The sequence below is a fragment of the Carassius carassius genome, chromosome 7, assembly GCF_963082965.1.
Source record: "Carassius carassius chromosome 7, fCarCar2.1, whole genome shotgun sequence".
NCBI classification, from domain to species: Eukaryota; Metazoa; Chordata; class Actinopteri; order Cypriniformes; family Cyprinidae; genus Carassius; species Carassius carassius.
Window position 1 is genome coordinate 36,682,831 of NC_081761.1, and position 22,500 is coordinate 36,705,330.

The 22,500-nt window shown below is 37.3% G+C and overlaps 3 protein-coding genes across 3 annotated transcripts in view; 2 read left to right on the top strand and 1 right to left on the bottom strand.

Moving 5' to 3' along the window:
- mycbpap (mycbp associated protein) overlaps positions 1–4,831 on the top strand; it is a 13,329-nt gene extending 8,498 nt beyond the window's left edge. The window contains exons 13-19 of the mRNA XM_059553355.1: positions 1–21; positions 2,029–2,136; positions 3,344–3,471; positions 3,545–3,645; positions 3,724–3,821; positions 4,242–4,355; positions 4,717–4,831. The exon at positions 1–21 is cut by the window's left edge and continues 126 nt beyond it. Coding sequence (XP_059409338.1) covers positions 1–21; positions 2,029–2,136; positions 3,344–3,471; positions 3,545–3,645; positions 3,724–3,821; positions 4,242–4,355; positions 4,717–4,800 — 654 coding nt within the window. The 3' untranslated portion in view covers positions 4,801–4,831. The remainder of the gene's footprint in view (positions 22–2,028; positions 2,137–3,343; positions 3,472–3,544; positions 3,646–3,723; positions 3,822–4,241; positions 4,356–4,716) is intronic.
- LOC132144112 (B-cell receptor CD22-like) overlaps positions 1–22,500 on the bottom strand; it is a 168,382-nt gene that overhangs the window by 86,559 nt on the left and 59,323 nt on the right. The gene's annotated exons all lie outside the window — the stretch shown is intronic.
- b3gntl1 (UDP-GlcNAc:betaGal beta-1,3-N-acetylglucosaminyltransferase-like 1) overlaps positions 7,325–22,500 on the top strand; it is a 17,546-nt gene continuing 2,370 nt past the window's right edge. The window contains exons 1-9 of the mRNA XM_059553356.1: positions 7,325–7,599; positions 8,397–8,513; positions 8,580–8,679; positions 9,786–9,850; positions 14,674–14,739; positions 15,237–15,332; positions 20,127–20,222; positions 20,296–20,420; positions 21,719–21,854. Coding sequence (XP_059409339.1) covers positions 7,486–7,599; positions 8,397–8,513; positions 8,580–8,679; positions 9,786–9,850; positions 14,674–14,739; positions 15,237–15,332; positions 20,127–20,222; positions 20,296–20,420; positions 21,719–21,854 — 915 coding nt within the window. The 5' untranslated portion in view covers positions 7,325–7,485. The remainder of the gene's footprint in view (positions 7,600–8,396; positions 8,514–8,579; positions 8,680–9,785; positions 9,851–14,673; positions 14,740–15,236; positions 15,333–20,126; positions 20,223–20,295; positions 20,421–21,718; positions 21,855–22,500) is intronic.

Here is a 22,500-nt window from a genome sequence, read left to right on the forward strand (position 1 = left end):
TTCAACACACTCAACCCTCATGTGCGTGATCACAGCACACACACACACACACACCGATCTCACCGCAGGACGCCTCTCATAACCTACTGTCATTATGGTAAATCCACAATATGAAACGGATATTTACAGTTCTGAAATCTGATTGGAGCTGTGTTTAAAGCTGCTGCATTGTTAAAAAAAATTAAATAATAATAAATTAAAGTCAGATATGCATATACAAGTCCAGTTATTGGGCAGCATCAGTTGCTGTAGGAATTATTATTTGTTATTTATTTATAATTTTTAACTATAAAACGAAAAAAAAAAAAAAAAAAAAAAAAAAATATATATATATATATATATATATATATGAAAGAATTAATTAATTAATAACAAGTGTATTTGTTAATTAATAACAATAATAGTGTAGTTTTTAGATTTTCATAAATAATAATAATAATAATAATAATAATAATAAGGTAAGGTAGACAGTGGGAGCAGATGCAACAGAAATTTGCTAAATGTTTCTGTATATTTGTCCCAGTCTTTGTCAAGCGTTTATTTTATATAACATTTAAAAAGTATACGTTTTATAATATGACATTTTATTTTATATATTTTTTATATTTTATAGTAACATGTATGTATATGTTTATATATTATATAAAACATGCATGCTGATATATTTAGATACATATATACTATTAAATTAATAATTTCATATTTTATTAATATCATTAATGTTTTATTTTATATTTAAATATTATAATTTATTTTATATATGTATTTATTACACATATATATATATATATATATATATATATATATATATATATATATATATATATATATTGCATACAATATTATATTATATACCTATAAATAATTAATATTTAAATTAATAACATTCATTATGAATCTATTATTTCAGTATATTTGTATATTATATATAACACTTAAAGTTTTATACATGCATATATACACACACATATATCGAGAGAGACACAATAATATATTCTATGCCTTTAAACATAATAATTGTAATATTTACATATAATACATAATATTCTGTGTTTCATAATATTTGATGAACATTGAGTTTATCATTTTTCTGTTGCTGTCATTTTATAACAGTGATGGGGAAAGCCATAGGAAGCTGTGTGTTACATGATAAGGAGTAAAATGCATTGCTGAAACCCTCCAAAATTATATAAAAACATATATTTAAAAGTACAGCTTCATGGCTTGTGGTCCCTTTCAATGCATTACAGCAAAGCTGCAACATTAAAGCTTAGACGAGAAATGAATCAGTGTTTTCACAAGACAACATAATGCACAGATATCAAGTGTCATTAAATCATCCAGCGCTGTACAGTAAGAAACTGAAGCAGTGAGTCAGACGCCAACCATTTACCCAGAAAACCTTCAGATCCTCATCAAAACAGCTCGATGAAAAGACAGTGCAGTGGTGCACTTTAGTTCACAAGATGGTTTCTTTTAATCAACATAATAAACAGAATGCTGTATCCAATCTAGTATATTTTTGCACCATAAAGCCTTAAAATCATAACCATCATAATAATAATCTTTAATATGACAGGAGGAAATAACAGTTGTATAAAGGAGTCATGTATTAGATTTGGCCAGTCGTATTTATTTTCCCAAGTGTCATAATTGATTTCTTTTCCATGCATGAGCAGGAAGGATGAGTTCATCTTCACGTCTTCTGTAAACTACGACATGCACAAATTCAGCCTCTCATTTGGACTTTTCCTCTAGTTTTCACTCGATGTTCGGTCTTGTTAAACACACGCTCGTACACACAAACAGCCATAATCAGCCCCATTAAGCAGATAATTGCTGGAGTCCTGTAATTTAGGGCAGAACATGACTGAGGCTCAGAGTACAGCTCAGCGTGTATCGGTCCCTCATGTTCCCGCCGGAGAACAGCCTTATTGAACCTGGAACTGACAGACCATCCTGACTAAATGAATGCTATGAAACATGTTGTTCTGACAGTTTACAGTTGCTGTGGTTGTTCTTCGGCAGCTGCAGTACCGGCGCGAGGCTGTGGAGGCGCTGCGGGGCCTGTGGGAGCAGGTCAGGGGGTCAGGAGACGCTCAGCCCTGGGATCTGTCACTGAACACACTCGGACAGGTACCGCAGCAGTGCCCCATTCATATACACTCACAGCATGTGCCTTCAGAGCGATACCCGCTCTCCCCAAAACCAAAAGGGAGAAAAATATAAATTACCTTCCATTATATTTAAGGACATTTTCCTAATCATTTCTTTAATGCAAAAAATTACATTCTCATTGCTGTAATGTCAAAAAGTGACATTATTTTAGTTATAAAATACATAGGTGGTAATTAACCTAAAAAAAATGTAAAACATAAGAAACAAAAATAAAAAGCGTACACTTTTCATTTCATTACACTTTTCACATTCCTGAAATACGGTACTCAAGCCATATTTGAAAAAAAAAAAAGATTAAAAACGACAAAAATGCAAATCAAACTTACTCAATTATTAAAAGTGCAAAATTATATACAAATAAAATTCTAAATCTAATAAAAACTGTAATACTATATCAGTTATACTAAAATAACACTGGCACTAATTAATTTATGATAAATAAAGCTTATTTTCAGGCCATTAGTTTTCACTGAAAAATGTACCTTTTATGTGCTTTTAATATTATTTTTATTTATATATTTATATATATATTCTACTCTTCTATTTTTGGTTTTGTGCTGGTAATCATATTGGGATATTTTGCATGCTACTGATAGGAATCTATCCCTTGATATGATTGGTTATTATTGTGTGGTGTAGCAAAAATAAAAAAAGGGTGTTTAAAACTGCATTTCTTTGGGAAACTACAGTTTAAGAGAGAAAATCCTCAGCAGTGGTGTTGATTAATGGACTGGCACATGGTTTGTCTGAAACAACTACTCTACTCTGAAAGTCCCTCACCTGTCTGTAGCTGAAGACACTGATGAACTTGTTCAGGTGTGCTTGATTTGGGCTCTCTAAGACCGAATTTACCTACCCCCGGTCTAAAATCATATTAAAAACACCACATATACAAATAAACAACATAGAAAATAATTAATAAAACGTTATTTTTACTACATGGGAACTTTAAGCTGCATGCTTGCTTTATTTGACGGTCAGACTGAAATAAAGCCAATGAAAAAATCATTATCCAACAGTCACTGCATGAAAAAGAGCAGCGTGAACATTGTGCTAAACATCTCACCAGAGAAAGAGTCTCTCACTCAGGTTTGGAGCGTCGTGACTGGTGAGGGACAGTAAACGATGTTAAAGTGAACTCGTGTGTGTGTGTTTTGTCCTCTAGGTGCTGTTGTCTGTTTGTGAGAGCGACGGCGAGAGCAGAGAGACGAGTCTGAGCCGCTTTAACTCTCTGATCCTGGAGCTGCAGCAGCCGCAGATACACAGCACACCTGTGCCAGCGCGAGACCTCAGGTGAGACACACACACACACACACACACACACACCTCGTGATGAAGATGATGATGATGATGTGTGTGTGTACAGTGTGCAGTTATGGAGGGAGCTGCTGGATGGTCTGGTCTGTGAGTCTGTGAGACTGAGACACTCGCTGAACCTTCAGGAGAAAAACAGCTGGACAGACACCTGTGAGGACAACACACACACACACACACACACACACTCATGAAAGACTAAGGTCTGACATTAACCGTGCTGATCCGCAGCTGAGCAGGACAAGGAGCGGAGAGGAGGAGTCCTGCTGATGAAGGACGAGAGGAGACGCATGAGTGTGAGAGAGCTGGAGGAGACCAGAGCAGTGCAGGTGAACAGAACATCTCCAACCACTCAGAAGACCTTAGCTACTGCTTAACAACACAGAAGGCCCTAGCAACCTTCTCAAACCCCTGTTAACTGTGTAGCATCCAGCATCAGTCTTTGACAGAGTGAAGCGTGTGGTTTGTGTGGCTCCTGTGTTGCTCACTCACTAGTGCACATCTCTCACTGACTCACACTCTGTGGGTGGCATGCTAACCACTCTCAGCACAGGACAACTTAACCCTTTCACACCCACTAACAGTGTGAACCTCTCTCTCTCTCGCTCTCTCTCTCTAATCTGTCTCTCTATTTCACACACACACACACACACACAGTGGGAGTATAAACACTCAGACTGACTCTCTGTGCCCTGACACTTTTAATACTCTCTGTGTGTGTGTGTGTGTGTGTGTGTGTGTGTGTGTAGGAAGCTGGTAGCACGAGGAAGCACGTGCGAGAGGAGAGGAAGACAGACCCTAGCTTCACTACTGATCACACACACACACTTCAGGACAGATACAGAGCGCTGCTGCACACTCAGGTACATGCGCATTACTACATTTTTAAATCGGCTGTTTTCTATGTAAATATATTTTAAAATTGAATTAACTTCTGTGATGAAAGCTGAATTTTTAGCATTGTTACAATCATCCAATTTTACTGTTTTGCTGCTCAAGAAACATTTATCATTATTATCATTGCTGAACATTTTTCAGGATTCTTTGACGAATAGAAAGTTCAAAAGAACAGCATTTATTTGACATTAATATAACTATAATATATGTATATGTAATAGTCGTGTGACTGTAGCAGGTGATTGTGACATGATACACTTACGACACATTCAGACCCTCACACACTCCTCCGTGATGTTTGAGCACACTGTAATGTGTGTGTTTCAGGTGTACGTGCTGATGGAGAGGATGGTGGATTCTCTGTGTGATTTACTCGATGACACTCAACACACTCCTCAGACAGTGTATTAGTTCTTCCCTCCGTCTTCATTTACTGTCTGAAGAGTCAGGTCTTAGGTGCACATGTCAGTAAAAGTCATTTTCCTGTCAAGAAGAACCTTTGGTGTGTTTCTCAATGTGTTTGCATGTAAGTTTTAAACTAGTCGTTCTTAAACAACTGAAAGATTATTCACTTTATGATATATGAGAAAATCTATAAGCTTGTCAGTTTTTATTAATGACCATTCAAAGGTATCCTATATTTCTGCTGTAATAAACATTTAAACTGGAAATACTTCAGTATTTTATGAAAACTGCAACAACGTACTGTACATGCAAAAAATAAAGTAATTTAAATAAAGAGTTATTTATTTATAACATACCAAACCTTTATGCTGGGAGGGTCAGAGAGCTCTCGGATTTCATCAGAAATATCTTAATTTGTGTTCTGAAGAGGAATGAAGGTCTTACAGTTTGGAGTGACTTATGTGACAGAATTATCATTTTTGGGTGAACTTTACTGAGACGTGTATATAATTCTTCCTTTAAGTATGACATAATTAAACAGTTCCTAAAACATCTATTTTTAATATTAAGTTTTAATTCCCTTAAATTTCACTTGCCCCGGAGAGTTAACTCGAAACATCATTCAGTGACACAATACCTTTGCACTGTCACAATATTTAGTCATGGATTTATATTTTGTAGCCTATTATCAATGTACTAGTTTATGAGTAATTCATGTAATTTTGCAATGTACAGGGTAGAAGTGTGATAAACCCATCTCGGTCCAATTAGTTTGATAAACTTCTGCTCTGTTGAGAGACTCCGGCAGTGGTGGGTTAAAAGCACCAGTCTCTCCCTCTCTCTCTCTCTCTCTCTCCTCACCGCATGTGAGTGTGTGTAGATGGCTCATCTTACCCACTGCCGCATCCGCGCGATTATTCTCGCACACATCGGGTGCAGGACTGTCGGGTCTCCCCGGGTGGTCTGTCTCCTTGGATTCCTTCTTTAATGGGCTCATATGATGCGATTTCAACTTTTCCTTTCTCTTTGGAGTGTTACAAGCTCTTGGTTCATAAGAAAGATCCCTAAAGTTGCAAAGACCAAAGACTTAAGACTCGTCCACACCCTCCTAAAACACCTTGTTTAAACACGGCCCACATCTACGTCACATTGTGGGGATTTTTGCATAAACTTGGTTCTGCTATACTTCGTTAGAACTTTAAAATGTTCTATGACATCATAGGAACTTAAATTTACAATGACATCACAAAGAACTTAAAATGGTTCTACTATGACTTTTTTGATTAAAAATATATATTTTATGTGGAATTCAAAAGTTACAATGACATAACAGAAATTTTAAAATGTTCTACCATGACTATTAGGAAAGTGTAACTAAAACATTTTTATTAACTTTTCCCCCCCCTTTTTTTCATGTGATTGTAGAGTTGTAATGTTCCAGTAGTACACCATATTGTTAAATGCATATGTATGGCTCTCTTTAGGTTGTCCATGTTTATTAAACATTAAAAACAACTTTGGGAAAAATGGTTCCCAGCATAATGCGAGAATGTTCAGACAATGCTATGCTAAGAATGTCACATAGACGTCTAGAAAACTGTGGAACTCAAAAAAAGTACAGTGAGATGTCATTGAGAAAAAAAATAAAAGAATAAATATATAACATTGTGGAATGCAAAAAGGTTCAATGACATCATAAAACCTTTAAAACTTTTTGACTTTGGGAAATGTAGAAAAAAGTGATTCCCACATTATTGAAATGTAGCACATAATATTGCGAGAACTTCACAACTGCCTTTAAGAATGTGCAAATAATATTAAAAGAACAATATTACACTGCTTGAAATCTTCTGTATCATTGTGGAACTCAGAACGTTTCAGTGACATCACAGGAACTTGAGATTTTTAGGACTTGTTTTTAGACTTGATGGAACAAAAAAAAATATTGTTCATTGACAACATAAAGACATGAAAAGTTTCTACTATGACATTTTTAGGGCCTTAAATGGAACATTGTGGAACCCCAAAAAACTTCAATGACACAATAAGAACTTAAAAACGTTCCATTGACTTAAAAATTTGTTTTATATATTTTAAGTAATTAATATTTACATAAACAATATGTCATTTATTTTTTTGTATTCGTTGTCTTGAGCTATCTTTAATATTTTGAATATTTTTTTACACAATACTATATTATTTATTCTTTTTTTAAATAAATTATTTGTATTTATTAACTCTTTGTTAAATATTAATTTATATTTCTTAATTATATGGTCGTATTTTAATTAGTTTTTCAGTAATTTATTTTAATGTAGATAATGTCTAACATTTTTTATTTTATTTTAATAGTTTCGATTTTATTTATTTGTTATTCGTTGTTTGTAAAGGAATAAATAGCGTCAGGTGTGACGTTGCCTCCTCAAATCCGTCCAATCAAAGCTGCGCTAGCTGAGTGACAGCTGTTCGGTCGAAAATAATACACGTCCGCGTTTTCCCTCGTCCAATCATCACTTAGCTCCCGCCCTAAGGCGGAAGTGATCTTTGCGCCTGCGCATATCCCCACACGTGCGCGGAAACACAGGCGAACTTAGCGCATATTTAACGTTTTGAGGTCGCAGTGGTCTCAGGTTTAACATCGTCTGCGTGAACAGAAGCTCTGGAGCACCGCTGCACGTGTGTGTGTGAGAGATGAGCGACACGCGCGGCTCCAGCGGAGACTCCGAGCCCTTGTCAAAGCGTCTCTGCACCGCGAGCGCGTCTCACGAGCGCTCTGGACCGACAGATGGCGTCAGCGTCGCGGTGGTGAGTTAAGGATGACGTCTGTTGGTATGAAGTGAAAATTAATATATAGATATGATACTGAGAATACACATAACTGTGATACTTTGTGGCTTTCATGATATTTTAGTGGAGAATGTCCACACTTGTAGTTAAGTATGGTAATACATGATTTAAAAGAATGTTAAATCTATTATATTCTATTGTATTCTATTCTGTAGTCCATCATATTATATTGTGCTTTGTTCGTTCTGTTTTACTCCAGTGTAACGTTACTCTATTCTCTTCCATTATGTTGTGCTGATATTCTGGTGTATTCTATTCTATTCTATTCTATTCTATTATATTATATTCAGTGTCTATTCATTTATATTATATTCTGTTCTGTTGTATTCTTATGGTATATTCCAAAGTGCTCTATGAACTGTTTTCTATTGAGCTGATATTTTCTTCGTCCTACTTTGTTCTATTGTACTCCATTCTGCACTATTCTATTCTCTTAACTCTATTCTGTTCTGTTGTATTCCACTGAGCTGTATTTTATTCTGCTGTGCTCTATTCTATTTGGTTAATTTATGCTCTTTTGTTGTGCTCTATTCCATTCTATTCCTTTTCAGTTTTTCTCTGTTCTATTCTATTTCAGAGTGCCGTATTCTGTTCCACTGTTGTGTTAATATTCTATTACATGTATTCTATTCAATTCAATGATGCACTCTTGTGTTGTATTCTGTTTCAGTGCATTTTACTACACTGTACTTCGCTCTGTTCTGTTCTCTCCTCTTCTGTAGTCCTCTGTTCTAATGTGTTGTGTTGTTGTTCAGTCGGTGATCATGCCGGTGTTCAATGCGTCTGATTGGCTGGACGAGTGTCTGCAGGCCGTACTGGAGCAGGATTTCACCGACCGAATGGAGCTGTCGGTGTACGACGACGGCAGTACGGTAAACACACACACACACACTCTACACGGTCTGGTTATGACACAGTCTCATATATGTGTGTGTCAGGATAACTCTCGAGAGCTGCTGGAGAGATGGAGGCAGAGGTTCGAGGACAGAGGTCGACCCATGCTGATCTCAGGCCACAGCTCTTCCAGCCCACGCGGAGGTGTGTGTGTGTGTGTGTGTGTGTGTTCTGTCTTCACATTCACCTGGTTATCATGACACACATGTGTGGAGCTCATGCGATGTTAAACAGACACACACACTTGGTCCGTGTGCTTCAGGAATCAAAAGAAGTTTCTTATCAGTGTTTAGCTGCTGTTGGGAGCTCAAAGCCTCTCCGTGTTCAGCATACCGAGCTTTCAGCGTCACACACACACACACACACACACACACACACACTGGAATCTGTGAGAGAGAGCGCAGGCTGTCTAAGTCTGGACTAACTCAACTAATGTAGCAGACCTAACACAGAAACAGACAATGAGTTTGACAGCAGCTTGTCTCGCATGACGCTGCGTGTGTATTAATGCTGACATGAGAGCATTCAAGGTGTGTGTGTGTGTGTGTGTGTGTGTGTGTGCGCGTGTGTGAGAGAGAGAGAATATTTGGGTTGACAGCAAGACAAGACAAAGGATTCATTGGTACTCAGTTTGATTCACAATGATTCATCTGATTCCACACACTGGACAGTAATTTGATTGCGAATGCACTGATTTATTGGCTCCATACTGATTCCCTGTAATTTTGAAGTGACTCAAAAGGAAAAGAAAACAACTGCATGATAAAGACAAAGCCTATTTATAATATTATTGTAATGCAGTTTTTTCAAACCAGCAGATAATGAAAGGAAATAAAATAAATACTGACAAAAAAACCTGTGTAATTCACCTATAAAAAAAATACAAAATAAATTATATATAGATATATATATAATTTAAATTTTTTTATGAGATTTGGGGTGAGATATGTACTTCATTAACAAGAAAATATTATTATAGTTTAAGTTTAACTTAATATTATTAAAACAAAATATGAAGTAATATTTTGTGTGAGTTTCATATATTTATGATGAGATATTTTAAATAATTATTTATTTGTAAAACGTGTCTGTGTGTGTGTGTGTGTGTGCTAAAATAGTTGACCAAAACAAACTATTGAACTATTTAGTTATGATAATGTAAGATAGAGATGGATTAGTAGTATTTGTAATAGATTAATCAAGAAACTAATGAATTATCACATTTTTGTATAATTTTGTTTTTTTTTTAGTTGGATTTGCAAAAAACCAGGCGGTGCGTCAGAGCTCCGGACGGTTCCTCTGCTTTCAGGACGCGGTGAGTGTGTGTGTGTGTGCGCGTGTGTGCGAGAGTGTGTGTGTTTGTGTGTGTGTGTGTGAGAGAGTGTGAGTGAGTGTATGTGTGAGAGTGTGTGTGTGTGAGAGTGAGAGTGAGAGTGAGTGCGTGAGTGTGTGTGTGTGTGTGAGAGTGAGTGAGTGAGTGTGTGTGTGTGTGAGAGTGTGTGAGAGTGTGTGTGTGTGTGTGTGAGAGTGTGTGTGTGTGTGTGTGAGAGTGTGTGTGTGTGTGTGTGTGAGAGTGAGTGTGTGTGTGTGTGAGTGAGAGTGTGTGTGAGTGAGTGAGAGTGTGTGTGTGAGAATGTGTCTGGGAGTGTGTGTGTGTGAGAGTGTGAGTGTGTGTGTGTGTGTGTGTGTGTGTGTGTGAGAGTGAGTGAGGGTGTGTGAGTGTGAGTGTGAGTGTGTCTGTGTCTGTGTGTGTGTGTGTGTGTGTGTGTGTGTGCGAGTGTGTGAGTGTGAGTGTGAGTGTGTGTCATGTCATGTCATGTCATGTCACCTTTATTTATATAGCGCTTTAAACAAAATACATTTCGTCAAAGCAACTGAACAACATTCATTAGGAAAACAGTGTCAATAATGCAAAAATGATAGTTAAAGGCAGTTCATCATGGATTCAGTTATGTCATCTCTGTTCAGTTAAATAGTGTCTGTGCATTTATTTGCAATCAAGTCAATGATATCGCTGTAGATGAAGTGTCCCCAACTAAGCAAGCCAGAGGCGACAGCGGCAAGGAACCGAAACTCCATCGGTGACAGAATGGAGAAAAAAACCTTGGGAGAAACCAGGCTCAGTTGGGGGGCCAGTTCTCCTCTGACCAGACGAAACCAGTAGTTCAATTCCAGGCTGCAGCAAAGTCAGATTGTGCAGAAGAATCATCTGTTTCCTGTGGTCTTGTCCTGGTGGTCCTCTGAGACAAGGTCTTTACAGGGGATCTGTATCTGGGGCTCTAGTTGTCCTGGTCTCGGCTGTCTTTCAGGGCAGTGGAGGTCCTTTCTAGGTGCTGATCCACCATCTGGTCTGGATACGTACTGGATCCGGGTGACTGCAGTGACCCTCTGATCTGAACACAGACTGGATCTGGTGGCCACGGTGACCTCGGAACAAGAGAGAAACAGACAAATATTAGCGTAGATGCCATTCTTCTAATGATGTAGCAAGTACATAGGTTGTTATTGGAAGTGTTTCCGGTTCCGGTTTACCTAATTAATGCAGCCTAAAAATCCTTTAACGGATTTGGATAATAAAAGCATATTAGTATGTTATGTGTATGCCAGGTTAAAGACATGGGTCTTTAATCTAGATTTAAACTGCAAGAGTGTGTCTGCCTCCCGAACAATGTTAGGTAGGTTATTCCAGAGTTTGGGCGCCAAATAGGAAAAGGATCTGCCGCCTGCAGTTGATTTTGATATTCTAGGTATTATCAAATTTCCTGAGTTTTGAGAACGTTGCGGACGTAGAGGATTATAATGTAAAAGGAGCTCATTCAAATACTGAGGTGCTAAACCATTCAGGGCTTTATAAGTAATAAGCAATATTTTAAAATCTATACGATGCTTGATAGGGAGCCAGTGCAGTGTTGACAGGACCGGGCTAATATGGTCATACTTCCTGGTTCTAGTAAGAACTCTTGCTGCTGCATTTTAGACTAGCTGTAGTTTGTTTACTAAGCGTGCAGAACAACCACCCAATAAAGCATTACAATAATCTAACCTTGAGGTCATAAATGCATGTATTAACATTTCTGCATTTGACATTGAGAGCATAGGCCGTAATTTAGATATATTTTTGAGATGGAAAAATGCAGTTTTACAAATGCTAGAAACGTGGCTTTCTAAGGAAAGATTGCGATCAAGTAGCACACCTAGGTTCCTAACTGATGATGAAGAATTGACAGAGCTACCATCAAGTCTTAGACAGTGTTCTAGGTTATTACAAGCGGAGTTTTTAGGTCCTATAATTAACACCTCTGTTATTTCAGAATTTAGCAGTAAGAAATTACTAGTCATCCAGTTTTTTATATCGACTATGCAATCCATTAGTTTTTCAAATTGGTGCGTTTCACCGGGCTGTGAAGAAATATAGAGCTGAGTATCATCAGCATAACAGTGAAAGCTAACACCATGTTTCCTGATGATATCTCCCAAGGGTAACATATAAAGCGTGAAGAGTAGCGGCACTAGTACTGAGCCTTGAGGTACTCCATACTGCACTTGTGATCGATAGGATACATCTTCATTCACTGCTACGAACTGATGGCGGTCATATAAGTACGATTTAAACCATGCTAATGCACTTCCACTGATGCCAACAAAGTATTCAAGTCTATGCAAAAGAATGTTGTGGTCAATTGTGTCAAACGCAGCACTAAGATCCAATAAAACTAATAGAGAGATACACCCACGATCAGATGATAAGAGCAGATCATTTGTAACTCTAAGAAGAGCAGTCTCAGTACTATGATACGGTCTAAATCCTGACTGGAAATCCTCACATATACCATTTTTCTCTAAGAAGGAATATAATTGTGTGGATACCACCTTTTCTAGTATCTTGGACAGAAAAGGGAGATTCGAGATTGGTCTATAATTAACTAGTTCTTTGGGGTCAAGTTGTGGTTTTTTGATGAGAGGCTTAATAACAGCCAGTTTGAAGGTTTTGGGGACATGTCCTAATGACAATGAGGAATTAATAATAGTCAGAAGAGGATCTATGACTTCTGGAAGCACCTCTTTTACGAGCTTAGATGGTATAGGGTCTAACATACATGTTGTTGGTTTAGATGATTTAACAAGTTTATACAATTCTTCCTCTCCTATAGTAGAGAATGAGTGGAACTGTTCCTCAGGGGGTCTATAGTGCACTGTCCGATGTGATACTGTAGCTGACGGCTGAATGGTTGCAATTTTATCTCTAATAGTATCGATTTTAGAAGTAAAGTAGTTCATAAAGTCATTACTGCTGTGGTTTTGGGAAATGTCAACACTTGTTGAGGCTTTATTTTTCGTTAATTTAGCCACTGTATTGAATAAATACCTGGGGTTATGTTTGTTTTCTTCTAAAAGAGAAGAAAAGTAATCGGATCTAGCAGTTTTTAATGCTTTTCTGTAGGATATGTTACTTTCCCGCCAAGCAATACGAAATACCTCTAGTTTTGTTTTCCTCCAGCTGCGCTCCATTTTTCGGGCTGCTCTCTTTAGGGTGCGAGTATGCTCATTATACCATGGTGTCAAACTGTTTTCCTTAACCTTCCTTAAGCGTAAAGGAGCAACTTTATTTAAAGTGCTAGAAAAGAGAGAGTCCATAGTTTCTGTTACATCATCAAGTTGTTCTGAGGTTTTGGATATGCTAAGGAATTTGGTTACATCAGGAAGATAACTTAAAAAGCAGTCTTTTGTGTTAGAAGTGATGGTTCTTCCATACTTGTAACAAGAAGTAGAATTTACAATTTTGGCTATATGAATTTGGCAAAGAACTAAATAATGATCTGTGAGAGTGTGTCTGGGAGAGTGTGAGTGAGTGAGTGTGTGTGTGTGTGTGTGTGTGTGTGTGAGTGTGAGACATGTACCACCTGAGAGTAAATACGCTTCTGTTGACGGGGTGTGTTTGAGAGCTGTCAGAGGAGCTCAGTGAATGAAGGTAAAACATCTTCATATGTGTGTGTAAATCTATTCCATCTTCTTGTTGGGTCACGATGGCATCTGTGGTGTTTCTTGTCGACAGAGAGCCAGTGAGTCTCTGTGATACTCAGTACAGAAACACATGCTTCAGATCGAGTGTGTGAGTGTGTGAGTCCCCTGCCGTGCGTGTGAAATTCATGAGAAATTGACACATACTGGAAGACTTCCATTGACTGTTGTTTTGTGCTGTGTTTGCTGGCAGCGCCGTCCATGATGATGATGATAAAGCTGAACATCTACGCTTGTGTGAGTGATTTAGTGTTGTGCTGCTCAGCGTGTGTAATCGCCGTGATGTTGTGTAATCAGATCTGAGTCTCTCCTGCGGAGCGCTGGAGCTCTATCACAGCTCTTCAGATTCACAGCAGAAAGAAGACGTTCAGTCGAGTGTTCAAGCTGCTCATTTACACACAAGCCATCGACTCCATCGAGAACAAAAAGACAAAAAGCACTTTAAAAAGAGTCCCAAATTCAGTCTGTTTCTCACTCAAAACGTTATATGAGTACATGGTGTTTTTGGAGAAAAAAAAAATTAAAATAATAATAATAATAAAAAAAACCTTTTATTGTTATTACTGTTAACCAAAGTTATTTAAATTCTATAAAATATAAATATTAGGTGAAAATGTGAAATAAGTTAACTTAAGTGAAGTGAAGTTTTAGTTGTTGTGTGTGTGTCTGGTTGTGATTTACGCCTCTCGTGATCCTGACACACACTGCTACAGACGTCGCTCCATTAGTTCTGTTGTCTTTACTGTGCGTCACTGGCGTTATGGCTGCTGTCTGTGGAATGAGGGCCGGTTATTTCGGAGGGATTTTTCCATGCGCTGGTTTTCGGAGGCCAAAACCAGCTCTCCTTGAGGTTCAGAGGAACGCGAGGAATCCTGCTCTCCTCCAGAGCTGCCAGCACTTAAACACACAGATTCCTCAGGAGACAACCTAACGCTGCTTTATATAAACCACCCCCTGATCCGCTGGTGGAGATTGTGAGATATAGTGTCACATATGAACTGATCCTGCTTTAAAAATCACTCAATATCAAAAAATAAGAAACTGCAGTCATGTTGTCCTTGTACATATTAATGTTGTTGATTTAAAGTAATCTTGTGATGATGATGATGTGTGTTTCAGGATGACATCATGAGGCCTCAGCGAGTTCGACTGCAGTATGAAGCTGCTTCAGCCAATCCGACCGCAGTGAGTGATGACACGCTGTTTTACAGAAATCAATACTTTCTTTCATCAGTGATGCTTTAAACTGATCAAAAGTGGCAGTGAAGACATGTATAATGTTACAGAAGTGTATTGTTCATCAGCCGCATCAACAGGAGGGCCAGCAGTTATCTTTACAGTGTTGTTTGAGGGTTGGGTTTGTTGCTTTGACCTCTGACCCCGGGTCACAGCGGACAGACTGAAGAGCTGCGGTGCTGCACAAACAGAGCAGGACTGATCACATGACAGGAAATGAGGCGGAGCAGTGAAAGTGTGTGTGTGTGTTTTAGGGTGTAACCTGAGTTTGTGTTGTGATCTGCCCTGTCTTTACTCTTCACACACACATTTACAAATGTAGAAATCTTGTGTAACTTTATCAACGTCTTCACTGTTAGTTTAGATCACTTTAATGCATCATTGATTAATAAAAGTATTTGCCACTAATGTCCTGCGCGTGTGTGTGTGTGCGTGTGTTTTGTCAGATCGTGGGGTGTAAAGTGTGTCGAGTTCCCGAAGGCTCCACTGAACGTTACACGAGGTGGATCAACTCTCTGAGTCCAGAGCAGCTCCTCACACAGGTCTCACACTCAAATCAATATTCATCATCTAAATGCATGCTATTGATCTTATTGGGAATGATGCGTCAGTACAAGTTTGATTTTCAAATTTTTTTTTTTTTGAACTGCTAATGTCTAATCAGATACCATAAAGAGCTTTTCTCTAATCATTTAGTCTGCTTAAACTCCGCCCATTTTTTTATTATCCAATCTAAGATCACATTTAGATCCGCCCACATCTCAACATCCAATCAACAACTGGTGGACAACACCTGCCTTGTTTTTATTTTATTTTAATGTTAGTTTGTTTTATTGATTGCTTTTTGATTAGTTCTTATATTTTATTCAGTGTTAATTAATTCAGAATTATTTTATTTCCCTTCGTTGCCAGGACAGGACATTTCTAATTTTTGTTTAGTTTTTTCAAGTTTAGTTTTCCACTTAAAAATTATATTTTATTTTGTGTCAACTTTATTCACAAACTTTTTTAAGTTTTCGCTTTAGTTACCAGTAACTGATACCAATGCTGGTTTTGGAAATGAATTGTATCATGAAAAAAGATTTAAAAACATTCATGAAAGTTTTGGTGAAAGTAATTTTTTTTTTTCCAGAAAATCGTGTGCTTTATTTAGGAAGTGAAGGAAGTGGATCTGAAGTGTCTCTTTCATGACAGTGTGTTTGATCTCTGTAATCAGGGTGTGTGTGTGTGTGTGTGTGTGTGTGTGTGTGTGTGTGAGTGAGGAAAGGCGAGGCGTGTTGTGCTTCGAGGGTCGCGTGCCTCACAGTCAGCGGGTCACCACAGAAACAGGATGTGTAGCTGAAGACAGATATTTCCACGGAAACAGTGCATGAGTGTAGAGCGTCACACACGCTGGCGGGAAACGGATCCCGAGGGTCGTGAGGTCAGAACGCTATGTGGAAACTTCCCAAATCATCCCAAAAACAGTCCAATTACCATCAAACAGATAAGAGAGAGTACAAGGGCTGTTTTACATGCAACATCAAATTCTAATAACACCCTAGCAACCATTTAGAATACTGTAATGTAGAATACTGCAAGAAATTAGAACACTGCCCGGCAGTGCCGTAGTAACATTTAGAATATTGTAGCACTGCTTGGCAATCGCCTAGCAACCATTTAGAACATCCTAACTGTGTTCACACCAGACATGACTTGGGAGGGGCTTCTGCCATTTGAGTTCACACAGCATTGTGATTTCAACCACCATTTATTCAGATAATTTTTGAAATCTTACTGTTATCGTGTCATGAAATGTAGTTTTAAAACTATTTCATGTGAGAATGTAGTTGTTTAAAACTCAAATCTGCTGTTTATTTATAAAGACAGGGCCTATTTAAAAATGTGTTTCGCTATTTTCAGCTCCATGCAATCAGCGGGGTCTCAGAGCTCATGTATCCGCCGAGAGCGGTCTCGACTCTGCTTGTCTTTCTGATATTCGCCGCTGGCTCTGATGTCTCTTTAATGGTTAAACATAAAGTATAATTTGTTTTGGGTTAATCTAACAGGTGATCGTTGGTCTGTATTTAATTAATCTATTTCTTTCCAGCAAGATCCTTTTTTATTTCTGTTTTTGTAAAAGTATGAAGAAGTATCATACAGCTCTGGGTATGCACATACAGCGATGATGACTTTGTCCTCCATTGTTGTTCGGATTTTACCCTCCCCTCGATACGTCGTAATCACATCACTGCTAGAGTAGGCTTCTGATTGGTTAACGCCGCGCAAAATTTTGCCAAAGTTCAGATTTTTCAACTCGCGCATCAAAACGTACGAAATACTCAATTCGCGCCGTGTCATTCGCACTGCAGGATGTCTGGTCGCGTCTTTGCATTGACTTCACCTGTAAATCATGCTTAACGCATCATTCGCATCTGGTGTGAACGCACCATAACAATGCTACATCCTGAAGACTATTGTAACCAACTAATAATACTCTGATCACCTTAGCACCTGCATAGCAGCACACTAGCAACCAATTACAATATCCTAGCAATGCCATAAGGACTGCGCCCAGCACCCTAGCAACTACCTAGCAGTACCATAGCAACCCACTTGGAATTGCATAGAAATGGCCAACTAACCTGGCATACATCTCTAGAAATATCACAGCAGCACAGTAGCAATGCCGTAGGGAATACTAACAGCACCAGAGCAACCACTGTAAAAAACACTAACTTTATAACACCTTAGCAACACTCTAACAACCAGAACACTATGATGTCACTCTGCTGTGCCCTAGCAACTGCATAGCAACCACTCAAAACATCCTAGCAACACCTAGGGAGTGCATGCAGCAACAAGCAACCATCCTGAAAACCATAATAATTACAGCACACTCGGGACACCCTAGCAACCTGGTGCACACCCTGACAGCCTGGTTTAGATGTTGCATGAAAATCAGTTCTGAATGATGGCTCCACATGTTCTTGTTCACTGAGATGGGAGTCGTGTTTCTCTTGGGTGTGTTTGCACATTCCAGACGGGGTTATCCAGTGAAACACACACACACACACACACACAGTGTCCAGCGGGTAACAGCTCCGCTACAACACACTCGCACCGGCTCAGTGTCACGGACAGACTCACACACACAAACACACACACACACACACACTCACACACACACACACAAACTCGTAGAGCTGCCTCTACAGTCTGGAACTGGTTTGTTTGGAGCTGTACATGCGACATCTGAGCGGTGAATAAATGGACTCCTGTAGCACATGTGTGATACTGAGTCAGTTTACAAACCCTTTGTCCAACAAAGAGATTTATTGACATACTTTTACCCCAAATTCACTTCATAACATCAGTCTAGTGTTTGAAATAATGTTTTTTTGTGACCAGATATGGTTTCATATCACAGAATAAGGCAGAAATCACAGTTTTTAGCATTCTATATAACGATAAAGGCTATATCAACTATCATTGCATTATAAATATAGTTTATTCATATAAAAATACCAAAGATGGTTTGAATTACACAGATGAAGTATATGTTGTTATAATTGTGTGTTTACAGTCTTCATGTTTTATCACTTCAAGCGGTTCTATCTTCTTTTTTATTCTGCTACATTGAGAGCTGGTTTCACTTAAGCAATGGGTGTATCAGTCCTGAAATATTAATATAGCAATACTTATGTGAATATTGAAAGTACCAATACTCAAACAAATATAGATGCGAAGGTGTTTTATTTGCCAGTGTTTTTGTTTATTTAACAAAAAACGTAAGCGTATAATATGCATTAAGTTGGATGAATAACCTACATAATTGTGTAGGATCGAACTATTTTCCCTCTTATCTGAACACACACAAATGTTTATATAAATGTTAATGCTTATCAGGACAGAGGAAAAGTTATACCAAGATAAATTTAGAAGATTGTAGCCTATAGTTTGTTCAAATACATTCATTTATATTGAATGTTAAAAGTTCATATTGTTCATGTTTTATTCTGTATTGTTATAGACTGTCAGAATAAAAAACAGCCTTTCACTGGCAGTCTCTGATGAATATCAGTCATGTTTTTACTAAAGTGTTCATAGTTCAACTGTAGTATTTGTAGATTTTCATGGTTACCACTACAGTTATCATATGTTAGCCATGTGTAAACAAAAATATAACCTAATACGTTGAAATTGACGTATTGAATGTTGAAACGCATTTCAAATATAAAGATATGTGGGTAACATTGCTCATTTTACTCTTAGTAAAGTAATAAGTTAATGTCATAATTTAAAAGTTCAGATGAAAAGTATCATATTGTCGATACAGGCCTTCAAAAGTATCGGTATCGAAAACAAAATAAGTGGAATGACCCATATTAGGGGTTTGGAACATCATCAGTTCGGTTTCTTCTGTTATGAAACAGATACTACATTACTTTTGTGCTTTTTTGGTAAAAATAGGCAAGATATTACTACTCTCTAAAGAATCAGGGTTTTTTTTTTGTCTCTCAGTGGATGCATATAAGTTATCGTCATTTATATCATTATCACAATAAATAGCAGAAAATCTCAGGAGGTGTTTTCGAGTCCATATCGCCCACCTCAGTGCACTCAGATCCCAGTGCAGTGTTTAGTTTATTTAGCCCTGAAGCTAATCACTGATTTAATCCATTGTGTCATCATTGAAATATTCCTGTCTTTCCTCCCTCCACTCCATCTTTCATTCGTTCTGTGTGTGTGTGTGTGTGTGTGTTAAATGTCCTGAGCGTCTAGCTCTCCCTGATCATTAACTCTCGGTCTGAACACACACGGCCAAAGTAAACTCATTAGACCAGTGTGTGTTTGTGTGATTTAGAGAGTGTAGGGAACATGTTAATGGTTTTATCTGCTAGACGTAGGACTGGTTTGTACAGACTGCAAGCTGAAATCCTGCAAAACAATCACAGACAGTCAGAACAGAATTTTTTTTTTTTTTTTATATTTGATACATATTTAAATCTAACACATCAGTGAGAAATGGAGACCAAACATTTTTTATGTTTCATTATTTTTATGTGAATATCTGTTAAAATTGATTTTTGTGATGTGCAGCTGTATTTTCTGCGTCACATGATCTTCAGAAATCATTCTAATATGAAGATTTGCTGCTCAAGAAACATTGCTGGTTATTATCAATGTTGAAAACAGTGGAAACTGTGATGCATGTTATTTTTCAGGATTCACAGATGAATGTTAAGTTCAGAAGAACTGCATTTATTTTTTAAAAATCGTAATCTTTTGTAACATTATAGATGTCTAAACTGTCACTCTTCATCACTGCAGTGTGTCTTTCTGTCCTGCGTCAGGTGTACACGTCTCACGGGCCGACGGTCATCATGCCCACCTGGTTCTGTTCCCGTGACTGGTTTGAGAAAGTGGGTCTGTTTGACGAGGGAGGGAAGGTGAGGCTCTTCTGATGCTCGAACAGATGTGAACCTCTGGATCAGTCCTTCATCTGAGCTGATTCTCCATCAGGGCGTTCCTGAGGACCTGCTCTTCTTCTACCAGAGTCTGCGTCGAGGAGGTCACGTGATCCGAGTGGACGAGTGTTTGCTGGTGTATCGCTATCATGAACACGCAGCCACTCACTCAGTGCTGGAGTGAGTCTGTTACACTCACCACTGCAGCACAGCACAGTCTGTCAGTCACAGTAACATATACCGATACATCTGTCAGTCGAGAGATATCCAGAGGAACACTGGACGGGTGTTTTTGTTTGCTTTCTCATGAGTCTTGATTATTAGGATTAATCTTAATTATCATACTGAAGGCATTTAAAGTTCATAACTAAGAATAACTAATTTAAACAATTAGAAATTTAATGAATAAAGACATTATTAATACTGAAGGGACCTAAAATACTGAAATAAATAAATACAAATAATGTTTAGTATTATGTTTAATTATTTAACACAATGAAGATACTTAAAAAAAACTAAATATAATCTTATTAATTACAACAAGTGAATAAATGCAGTTATGTATTGGTATTTAAAATACTGAAGTAATATTTAATAATTAAAAAAGAATGAATAAATAAAATTATTATTATTATTATTATTATAAATTATTTTAAACACTGAAAGGACATCAGATACTAAAATAAATACAAACAAATAAATATTTAGTGTTATTTATTTTTAATTATTCAACATACTGAAGATACTTTAAAAAGCTTATATATATAATATATAATATAATTACAGCAAATTAATAAATGCAGTTGTATATTGTTATTTAAAATTCTGAAGGTACTCAAAAAAAATAAATAATTAAAAATGAATGAATAAATAACTGTTATTATTATTATAAATTATTTTAAATTCTGAAGGGACCTAAAATACAAATAAACAAATAATAAATAAATAATATTTTGTGTTATTTGTTATTAGTTAACACACCGAAGAGACTTAAAAAAAATAAATAGCTAAATATAATCAAACTAATTACAATAATGAATAAATCAAGTTATGTATTGTTTATGTATAGACTGAAAGGACTTTTAAAATATAAAATTATTATTATTAAACATAAAAAATAATTTAATGAATAATTAAAATGTATTTCCATCATTAAACAATAATTTTCCAGACATGCAGTGAAAGCACATGTGTTTTATAATCCTGCATGACACATTCAGCTTGAATGTTGTTTTTGGTACAGTTTATCAGTGGAAAAAATATTTCAGGATCCGTATATTCTCACGGGTCACTTCGTTTGTGTGTGTGTGTGTGTGTGAGATCGGTCTCTGGCATCCTCTGACTCAGGGATTCCGCTCATTTTCTCTCCGTGGGTCCAGTGCTCCACAGCTGTCTGTCAGTCTCGCTCTGTGTGTGTGTGGGAGTGTGTGTGTGTGTGTGAGAGACTTCATTAACCGTCTCCTGTCCTCTGCGTTTAGAGAGACCATCTGGAGTCTCCGTGTCCACTTCCTGCAGGAGCGAGTGCTCAGCCAATGGAAATCCTTCACCGTGTGGAATGCTGGGAAACAGGGACGCAGACTCTATCGCAGCTTGAGTTCCACCAATCAGAAGAAGGTACGGACCGCTGGACACTTCCTCGTGTTTATAATATCAGAAAACACTCTAAAATACTGAAATAATTTCAGTAAAAATTCTTATTAATTAGTTTAATTTTTTTTTTATAAATTTTGAAATAAAATTTGTTAATAATATAAACATTATTATAATTCAAGTTTGCTTTTTACAATACAAATCATTACAAAGCAACTTTACAGAAAATTACGTTTCTACAATATTTAGTAGTAGCTTATCAGTGGTGACTGTCAGTTTGTGCACATTTGACAGGATTTTTCAGAAAAATTAATACAATACGTAGTCAGCCAGATTATAAACATTATTAACAGCACTTATTATATGATGCAGTCACACTTGTAGCAATATTTGTCAGTTCTGTTTGTTGATTCAGGGTTAGCATCATCTGAGGTCCTCTGAGGGTCAGCATCATCTCTTCTCAGATGTTCTGGATCCAGACTGGAGCTTGTGTAAATACTAGTTACATCCCGTGGCAAAACATAGAAACAAATGGAGACATCATTAGCATAGCTGCTGATCCAACAAACTAAAATTAATTAGTTTAACCCAAGCTAATGAATAAAAATGCACATTTGATCAGATACAACTACACTCACAATTTAAAAGATACATTATTCGTATGCTTGGC